The sequence below is a fragment of the Mangifera indica genome, chromosome 9 (assembly GCF_011075055.1).
Source record: "Mangifera indica cultivar Alphonso chromosome 9, CATAS_Mindica_2.1, whole genome shotgun sequence".
Taxonomy (NCBI): domain Eukaryota; kingdom Viridiplantae; phylum Streptophyta; class Magnoliopsida; order Sapindales; family Anacardiaceae; genus Mangifera; species Mangifera indica.
In genome coordinates, this window is record NC_058145.1 from 14022419 (window position 1) to 14032924 (window position 10506).

At 29.7% G+C, this 10506-nt stretch overlaps 1 protein-coding gene and 1 non-coding gene across 2 annotated transcripts; both read left to right on the forward strand.

Annotated features, from left to right (window-relative positions):
• Positions 1 to 5884: 5884 nt before the first annotated feature.
• On the forward strand, positions 5885 to 7263 carry LOC123225119 (zinc finger protein ZAT5). Its single transcript, XM_044648986.1, has one exon. It carries the CDS (start codon positions 6013 to 6015, stop codon positions 6910 to 6912), a length of 900 nt encoding a protein of 299 aa, XP_044504921.1. The 5' UTR covers positions 5885 to 6012; the 3' UTR covers positions 6913 to 7263.
• A 2924-nt stretch (positions 7264 to 10187) lies between these two features.
• TRNAV-UAC lies at positions 10188 to 10260 on the forward strand. Its single transcript has one exon. It is a non-coding gene; the product is annotated as a tRNA-Val (tRNA).
• The last annotated feature ends 246 nt before the right edge of the window (positions 10261 to 10506 follow it).

Sequence of the window (10506 nt, forward strand, 5' to 3'; positions counted from 1 at the left end):
AATAAACTTGTAAAGCATCACAAATGTTGAAGTGAGAAAAGTTGAAGCATAATTTAAGGGATTTAGCATGAATGTATTATATTATATGGATAACTTTGGTAGCAACAACCCATTAATGTCTTATCAGATAGTGTTTGTTTTAATATTTTCTCTGCTTGGTTGTGGAGAAGATGGAGCTACTTGCAACAAACATGATAATCTGTATCAACTTCATTAGAATTCATATTAAATAAACTGTTTGAGCATTGACTTCTAGGGGGGCTGCCTCTTTTAATTGAGTCTCACTCTACTAGGCATGACAGATTAATTTTAAACAATTGAAACCAGAAATGATGCAAAATTCCTCTTTGGTTTACCTAAACTTCTCAAACTCAAAAGAATATGATTCTAATATGAGTGATTTAAATGACATATAGAAAGCATATATCTATTTATTTATTCAATAGGACTTGTTTGTCAATAACAATAGATTCAAACAGTATCAATTGAAACATATCTTAAGATGAATTATTGATCATGTACACAATGCAATTGTCTCACATGTAATTTTGAAATCCACAACAAGATCATGAGAAATGAATCACAAGGGAGAAGAAATGACATTTTGTTTGGTACCATTGGCTTGTTTCATATTCATTTCCCAATTATGTAAGATTAATGAGATTTTCACGTTATTCAGTATCATTGTTAAGTGTTATTGACTATTTTTTATTCATATCCCAAAAACTAGTTTAATGAGCGGGACTTTTTTTTACACCTATTCTCAGGGCTCAAGATTGGTGAGCACGATAAGGGTTTGGGTAAAATAGTGATGGGTGTGCTAAAAAGTGAGTGTGTGTGATTGTTGGTTTTTTAGGTGTATTGTTGCTTATTAGGAGTACTCTAGCCACAAGATATACACAATCTAGTTAGGAGTGTATTAAAAAAAGATCAAACCATTCTACACAAATTAATCAAAAGTTAGAGTTATTCTCTTGATGAATCTAAAGTAGAATAAAACTTGTGATTTTAAACCATAATATGAGTGTATGTAAGATTGATTTTTGTGAGAACAGTATTAAAAATGTCATACGAGCAGGTTGAAAATTTTAACCCACGAAATTATGCATTAGGATTTAGCCCCGTTTCCACATTTAGTAGAGAAGAGGGAGAAAAAGAATTAGAGCATGATTTGTTAAGTAAAGAAAAGGGTGGCAACACTTTTCGCGTAAAGTTGAAAACTGAAACAGATTACGTGAGATAAGAGAATAAAATAAAATTATATAAAAACAAAATGAGAAATAGAGATGAGATGTGACATATGAAGAAGCATTCTGTGGTTATGAAGATGATTACATCGAGAATTTTGGAAGCTTGCTAAAAAGAACGTAACCTAAATAGATGATGCCACCATTCAAGCAATGACAAATCTTCTCTCCGAAAGTAATCAACCTAACATCAGAATCAGGCAATTATGATTAATCCATAGTCACAAATTTTGAATACAGGAGATGTCATATGTAGAATTTATAATTAGATATCTGTGTTATGAGCATATATCTTGGATTATTTGACAAAATATTCAATTAAAGGTTTGAAATTTATATTAATTTTAATTAAAATAATAAAAAATAATTAATACCAATATAAATATAAATAGAAATGTCAACGATGTATAATCATATATGTTTATGGACAAATTATAATTTTTGAAAAATGTTAAAAGTGTTGGTGAAATTTTTATGGGGTTTTGGAAATTTAACTAAAAATTAAGGGCATTTTTGAGAATGTCAAATTTTTAATATGCCTCGTGATAGTTAAAAAAAATGTCAGTTACACTTCCAAAGAATTAAATATAGTGCAATAAAATTAGGAATGTAAATATTATATTACAAAGTATTGACACTATAATTATGTTTTCAAACATATAAGAGTGTTTTTGAAATTTTTAAAAATTTAATATACCTTTGATAATTACATCTTAGAGAGTTAAACATAATGTAGAAAAATTAGAGGTGTAAATATTATATTACAAAGTATTGAGACTATCATTATGTTTTCAAACATATGAGGGTGCTTTTGAAAATTTTAAATTCAATATCCCCCTTGGTAATTTTAAAAATGATAGTTTCATCCTTAAAAAAAAACTAAACATAATGCAACAAAACAAGAGGTGTAAATATCATATTACAAACTATTAAAACTAAAATTATGTTTTCAAACATATGAGGTAAATATCATAATTTCTAAAATAATGTAGAAGAAAATATCTATTGGCCCTTAATAAATTTAAAAAAATGACACTTTCACTAACATTGTTGTTCATAATTTAGTCTAATTGAGGTGTTTCTATGAGAATTTAAATCTTAGGGATAACATCAAAATTAATTATACTTCTATTATAATATTTTAAATTAATAAGCAGGAAAATGACTTTTTCAAATTGAAAAAAATAAAATATGTTATCATCAAACCTTGAGTGGAAAATAGTCATTTAGCCATTTATATTTATTATCTATGTTTCAGAGTTACGTTACTCTTATGTTATATAATTCAAAAACAATCTCTAATGTAATATATTTTTATTCTTGATATCTTTTAAATATATGATTTTTTGTTTGAATATCTTTAAGGCGTAATATCTATGGGCCAGTTTGATGTATAAAAGATAAGCAGAAAATTTTAATATTGTGCAATTACTTATGAGTCAAGGAAAAAGATGGTATAGAAAGATCACTTGACGATCTCTGAATCAACAATAATTCACTTAAAAATTTTAACTATTATAGATATAATATAAGGTTATATTGGATTTTGAAATCTCATATTAATAATTAAAAAGAATTATCGAAATATAAATACAGAGAGAGAGAGAGAGAGAGAGAGAGAGAGAATTCACCAGATGGTAATATATAAATTTAATTTATTGTAAGGATGATTTCACAAACTAGACCTTGGTAGAACATGTTTAGTTACAGAAGAGTCAAAGCCACCCAGAGCTAATGTAGAATCTAAGATAAAGAGTGCAATATTTAGGATACATTATCTTCGTATATTAATATTATGCGTATATATTTTGAGTACACAAATAGATATATATCTGATTTACGTTATCATATGATTAAATAATTTTGAATTAATGATAAAATATCACTCAATCACATGGTGATAAATATAAGCGTATATCTATTTATATAGTTAAAATAGATACGAATAATATTGTTCATTTTCATATATATTGATTAGATTGTTTACAAAGGCAAAGTAAGAGATTGAATTTGCGGAGATGAAATTTGACTGAGGCATGAATTGGTAGCTAATTAAAACTTACGTGCCTCAAATGGCTATTGACCATCACAATAATTTTGTAGTCAAGTGGAACCTCAAGTTTAGTGGTAGTCTATGTCTTTGCCACCATCACTACTATTTCTATTGATACTACTCTTCTGTTCATCTCCTATTTTTAGACTCTTTTCTTCTGTGTATGTCCATTATTCTTTGAATCTGACTACCCTTTTAGCTCTAGTGTTATCCCTTTTCTTTGTACTGTCTAAATTGCTATGCATGTGTCCCTGCTGAATACAATTCAATGTTTGACCAATGGAAATTTCCCAATTGTATCTTACGAAACATGTTCTAACATGCGCCTCATTTTATAATATTAAAATTAAAATTCTGATTAACCCAAATCATCATTAGAGGCCTTTAATTTTTATCTAAATTTCAACGGCATAAAAAAAGACCTACAACAGTTTGAAAGAGAGCTTATTTTCAATGAATATATAGAAGCCAGAAGTGTACATTTTATTTATATTGAAGTAGAAGAGCCTATAAAATATATATGATTGAAGATATTACAGACGGGCAAATGGGTTTAAGTAATCAAGAAACGAGTCTCATGTTCTTGTTTTTTAAGAGAGTGAGTTGGGTGGGAGTTCTCCTCAATAATTTAAGGAGAAATCAAATCACTCACATTGATCTTTTCAATATATATCTAATAAGAAATGTGAGGGCCACTCCATTGAACTTTTCAATATATATCTACTAAGAAATATGCGAGGGCCACTTTAAAGATTCTTAGGTCTCTAATTCTAACGTGAACAAGAGAAAGTTTAATCAATTTCAGAATTTTGAATATGATATCTTTAGACAAATCTCATATCGATAAAATACATGAAAGATATTAAACATATATATGTGTGTATCTTACATCGTTTAAAAATGTTTAGATGTGATTAGTTAAATAATTTGTGAGCTCATAAGTTATAAAGACACATATTATATTGTAAAATCTGAAAACAAAATCATAATAAATAATAGGCTACACTATTAGAGCAACTCTGTGTGACACCATGATGGTGAATGGAGCTTACACTCAACTATAAGCCCTTAATTAATTACTAATTAGTTTCTAACTACAGAAACAAAAGGTGGCTTCCTGAGTTCAAACTAAACTTTTAGATTAGAGCATCGAACTAGAAGTAATTAGTAGAGTAGGATTAGGTTCACTTCAGCAAAATTTTAATTAATTATAATTATGATTCTTTCGGTGTACCTTCTTAAAAAGTCAAGCTTTCTTTTAATGAATTTAGTTGATTATTAGCAAGTTGTTTATAATTAAAAAAAAAAAAGAATATTCACTAAATTAACTAACGTTAGCAGATCCTACTTCCCCTATTATTTTTTTCTTTTTACTTTAACGATATCATGATAATTTAATCGTATATTATATTATATATCAAAAATTTAATTTTTTATATAGTGTATTATATCGTATTATGGAATATAACATTTTTAAAAAAATTAATTATCACATTATCATATTGAAAAATATCACAAACATTATATAAAATTCTAAAATTTCTTATGTTCACCCTTGTCAAATTATCATTTTTTTTAGAATGTGTATCGATTTGTATAAAAAATATATATTATATTATATCATATGATATACTTACTATATCGATAATTTTCGATATACTTTAATATATATATATATAGTTGTATATCTATATATTATATCATAAAATACATATTGTATATCGTAAAATACTAATAACTATATATAAAAGTAGAACAAAAATTACAAATAGATTATGTTTGTAAACCTATTATTAAATCTTCAAAAGGAGGAAGTGCTCAAAGTATAAAAACGGATCCTAATTCGAGTCCACTAGTTTCTACACCCATAAGCTTTACGTGAGAAAGACGTGAAGAGAAAACTTCTAGTGAATAGAAAATTTCAAGACAAATTTTATTGCATAAAGTAAGATTTCTTTTACAAGAAGTGCTAAATTTTTTATGAGAATTTTTTATAGATTATTTATTTATATAAAAGTAAATAAAAAGAAATAAAAGGTAAAGAAGTTAGCTTGAGAGTGAGAGGAGAATATGAGAAATAGCGAAATAGTGGTGGAGGAGGAAGAGGAGTGAATGATGGTAGCATGCCTTCTACGTGGAAACCCTTTTCTTTTAATGCCCTTTGTGTTTATACGTGACTTCACTTCACTTGGTATTTCTCTTCTACAAGGCATCTCTAACTCACATTTTAACTTTTTTTCCTTTTTCTTAACAACAGATCTTATTTGAGTTGAATTACACTTTTCAAAACTAAATCAATTATATCAAATATGTAAAATTTTCGAATCTAGTAATTGATTTCATAGTCACTATACCAAATAAGTTAAACTCGCTCTTAACCTACTCAACTAAATTTATTCCTCACCACTTCTGATTTACTTTTAATCCTTTTTTTTTACTACCTTCCTAATCTCTCCACTTTACTCTTCTTCAGTGTTTTCTTTTGCTCATTTTTAAATCTGATCAGAAAAATAAAAAGAAATTTGTTAGTTAATTACCAAGTTTTATATATATATATATATATAAAATACAGTAACCACCACCTTATTACTTTCCGCTCTATATAACAAAGCTGCTCTTGCTTAATACTTCCATTGCTCTCACTTCTTTTTTCCATTCATTAATTTTCTTTTCAGTGCAAATAAAAGTCAATAGGAAATTGAGTTTCCAGTGATGGGTTCTGACGACCTCTCTCCTCTGATTGTCAAAGGCAAGCGCACCAAGCGCCAACGATCCTCTTCTCCATACGGTGTCACCGCCATGACTGATAGCTCTTCCAGTGGTTGCGTTGGCGGAGAAAGATCAGAAAGAGAAAGAGGAGTTGTTGTTGTTGATGATTTTTGTAACTCCGTATCTTCCCCGACAACATCCGGGGAAATTTATGAGTCCACCGAAGAAGAAGAAGACATGGCTAATTGTCTGATCATGTTAGCTCAAGGTGATGCTCCAAGGCAGAGTCAACAACAACAAAATGGTAATAAGATCAATGAAAAGTTTATTTCTTCCAACAAGGTGGGTTTTTATATGTATGAGTGTAAAACCTGCAACCGATCTTTCCCCTCGTTTCAAGCGCTGGGTGGTCACAGGGCGAGCCACAAGAAGCCGAAGGCGATAATAGAGGAGAAAAAATCATCAGTTATTGTGGAAGAAGTAAAGGGTGTTGCAGTTGAAAAAAGTGGGCAATTTAATAAAAGCAGTAGTAGTCCTCCTCTTGTTTCTTTGGCCAACAGTAAGGCCAACAAAATTCATGAGTGTTCAATTTGTGGCTCAGAGTTTACATCCGGCCAAGCCCTCGGCGGTCACATGAGACGGCATAGAGCTGCTGCGGCTGCTGCAACAGTGAGAGGTGGCGGTAATTCAGAAGCTATCTGTAATAATGAATCCAACAGCAGTGATCATCAAAAGCCTCAACCTCCCACCAGAAATATTCTACAGTTGGATCTTAATCTTCCCGCACCACCGGAAGATCTTGATCATCATCATCATCATCTCCATGATTCTAAGTTCCAGTTTGGATCAACTCAACAAGCTCTTGTCTTCTCCGGCCCAGCTCTGGTTCATTGCCACTACTAAACCCCCCAAAAAATAAATCCAAAAACAATCCATATGTGAATTATTTTTACATCATTGTTACAATTTGATATTAAATCTTGATACAATTATCAATTCTTTGGATTATTATTATGATTATTTGATGATCTATTAGTATAAGTGGTGAGTGTTGATGGTTGCCTTCGATTCACGAAAAGTGGTCATTTGGCATAGCGAGAAGGAGCACCACAACTAAAAGTGGTGGATTAGGTTTATTCTTTGTGTGTTTTGGATACAAAGACTTTTCTTACTTGCTCTTTCACATACTCATTTGTGTCTTTCATGAAACGACAAAGAATAAATGGATAGCAAAGCTTAGTTGGTCACTGCTCATCCCATATGTACCCACCTGTATTTCTCTATATTTTATAATTAGATGGCAATGGTCCACCTTTGCTTGTAGTTATTAGTCTACTTGTTACACCTAATTGGCCAACTTTAAGTTTCCCTTACTTTGCAAGTCACTTGACTAAACTCACACTATATTCCATTTGTAAGGTCCACCAGGCTGTTTCACAGTCAAATTATTGGGAAGATGAAAAGAGAGTTGTTGAGTTGAAGAAGAGAGAGTTTCACTGAGTTTGTTATGTGCACGTTTTGGTGAACGGTGGAGAGGAACATGTGAAGAGTTGATTGCGTGAGATGTCTAAATACATAGGCTGAAGATAATTAATGAAAACAAATTCATTGACACTGGCACATGTAGTTGGGGGGTTTACCTTTCTAATATTCTCTTCCACATATTTTTATTCTTTATCCTTAAAAGCTCAACTCCCCCAGCTCTATTTGATATATAATTTATACTTTGCTTCATCTGTTCATTGCCCACTTCAGTACTCAAAGAAGACTCCCTCATCATATTCTTTTTAGATAAAAGCTCCGCTAAAATCTGTGTAAGTTTATTTTTAAATATCATGCAAGGCTTGAAAACTCATTAGTCTTCATTTTTATATTCAGTGATGTATACTGTCACATAAATGGTAGAAATCGATATATATTTATACACTTTTACTTCTGAAATTCATATGTACCATATTTGGCAATGCTCGTTTCCTAATCCAAAGTGTGTGTGTGTGTATGTATATATACGTACACACATAGAGATAGATTTGGGTTTGAATATAGATTTTACATACAAGACAATGAGACATGGCGTGCTTGCCAAGTCGACAACTGGATAGCAAAGGAAACCTCTGGCTTTCCAATGGGATTATCTTCATAGGGCAACAAAATTGATAGCACGGTCTACACTTTCAAATCCACTCAATTGGCTAGCCAACTGTGAATTTTCTGTTTAAATTTTGTAATTTTGGCACTTAATTGCCTCCCAGCTAGAGATGGGAACCGGTTAGATTGAATGACAATATTATATTTATGTCATATCTGACTGTAAGGATATAATTAAGTGATAAGATTTAGTGATTAATTATATAATTAAATAAATCAAAAATTTTATTTTAAAATATCATTAGATGAGGCTTAATTTCATATCTTTATATATATATATACACCTCATGCTTTACTATTTAAACTACCTCACACTAATTGTCGGATGTTATTCTCACATTGTGTTGGCTTATAATCAATTACATAGAAATGTAGTTTAAGTTCGAAGTAATCAACGAAATCAATGAGGTTTGGTCTCATAATGAATGCCCATCATGAGTTGGATCCAATTTGGCTTTCTTGATTTTATTTTTTGCCTTTCTGTTTTGTGCTAGCTTTTCTTTTGCTGAGACATCCTTCTTAAGATTTGGTTTCGGTTAGGTTGTTCATGGTCATTGCAATTATGAAATGAAAACTATGTGTATCTTTCATAGCCCAACAAATATTTCGAAATAAAAGAAATGTAATAAATAAAAAAAAATTATAATTTCCAAATATTCTATTCGGTAATTATTAAAAAAGAAAAAAAAAAGTCAAGCCTCATCTATTGATAAAATGGCATTTCGATATTGACCAAATGATTAATTCCAAACTAAAGTTTGATGAAATGATAGATTCGTATTTATTAAGTTTGAAAAAAATTAATTTCACATGTATTTATTAAATTATTTAACAAATTTATTTAACTTTTTTATAAAATTACTGAAAAAATAAAAAAACCCCAAAACTAAACAACACTTTAATCCCAAAGTTTTATTAAATAATTTTATACTCTAACTTATATTAATTCTAATTAAAAATAATAAAAATTCATTGATGCAAATATAAGTAGGGGTGTCAATGACATAAAATCATATATTTGAGGATACAATAATTTTTGAAATTATTAGGGGTGTTATCAAAAAATTTAAGAGGATTTTTTAAATTGAACAAATTGAGGATTCAATTGAAACTTTTAATATATCCCTTAATAATTTCAAAATTGTGTTACATCCTAAAATACATAATAATTAAAATGTGTAACTATCATATTATAAACTATTGAGATTATATATACATTCAAGATTTATGAATTAAATATAATAATTTCTTAAATTAAATAATATATTCATTATACCATTAATAAATTTTTAAAAAACAATATTGACGCAATCCACCACTATTATAATATTTTAAAAATAGCATAAATATCTTTTAATTGTTAAAATTAATAATTGATTTTGACATAAATAATAAATTAGTTTTTTCTTTTATATACATATATATATATCAATGTTATATAAATCCATTTTTTGATATACAAATATATATAATATATCATTATATGATTTGATATTATTTTATCTTTAATTTAAAATTATTTAATTATTTAATAATATATATCAAATATATATCTAGTTATATACATAAAATAAGTAGGTATTGTTTTAATAATACATATATTTTGTCCGTGTGCGCGCGCTTTTCCATTTTTGGTCCCAGCATGACTGATTCACCTCGCAGGCGTCTTGGTTTAATATTTGCAAGTTTTGACTATGGTGGAAGCGTGTTAAAAATAAGAAGATGACAAAGATATCTAAAACTGAAGTGGGGTTTAACTCTTAAATAAAAATTAAAAGGCCTGCTTGTGGTAGCATTATGCACTACTTAGTCCTGGAAATACCTTGCACGCTAGGGAATCCAGCAGACTCTTCCTTCACTGATAACTCTTACTTTTTGTCACTGCTCAAATATCTACGTCCCTGTCTGTTACCCTCTTAATGAAATCAAACCCCGAAACTACGACCTCCCAACTCTGACTAAGGTCTGCGAGAAAGTTATCATTTTTGAAAAAAGCAACATTATCTTAGAATGCTCCCGACGAGCATGAAGTTGCTGTGGTGTAGTGGTCATCACGTTAGTCTTACACACTAAAGGTCCCCAGTTCGATCCTGGGCAGCAACATTTTCATTTTTATGTATAAATTTCCTGGAGGAACGTGGAGCCTTTGTTAGGATCTCAGTTTTAGGCTCTACATTGTAAAAGGTCACCATCAACAACGAAGAACCCAAAGTTGCATAAACCAACCAAAAGCCCATTCGTCCAATGTGGTTTTTCTACATTATTAGCCTCTTGCAGGAAAGGGTTTGAGTATATGAAATGTTTCTAGTAAGGAAGTGAAGAGAATTAAGCCTCAGAAATCATTAGGCT

What these genes read in the sequence shown, in the direction of transcription:
- LOC123225119 (XM_044648986.1), top strand. Translation starts at nt 6,013, where the DNA reads ATGGGTTCTGACGACCTCTCTCCTCTGATTGTCAAAGGCAAGCGCACC.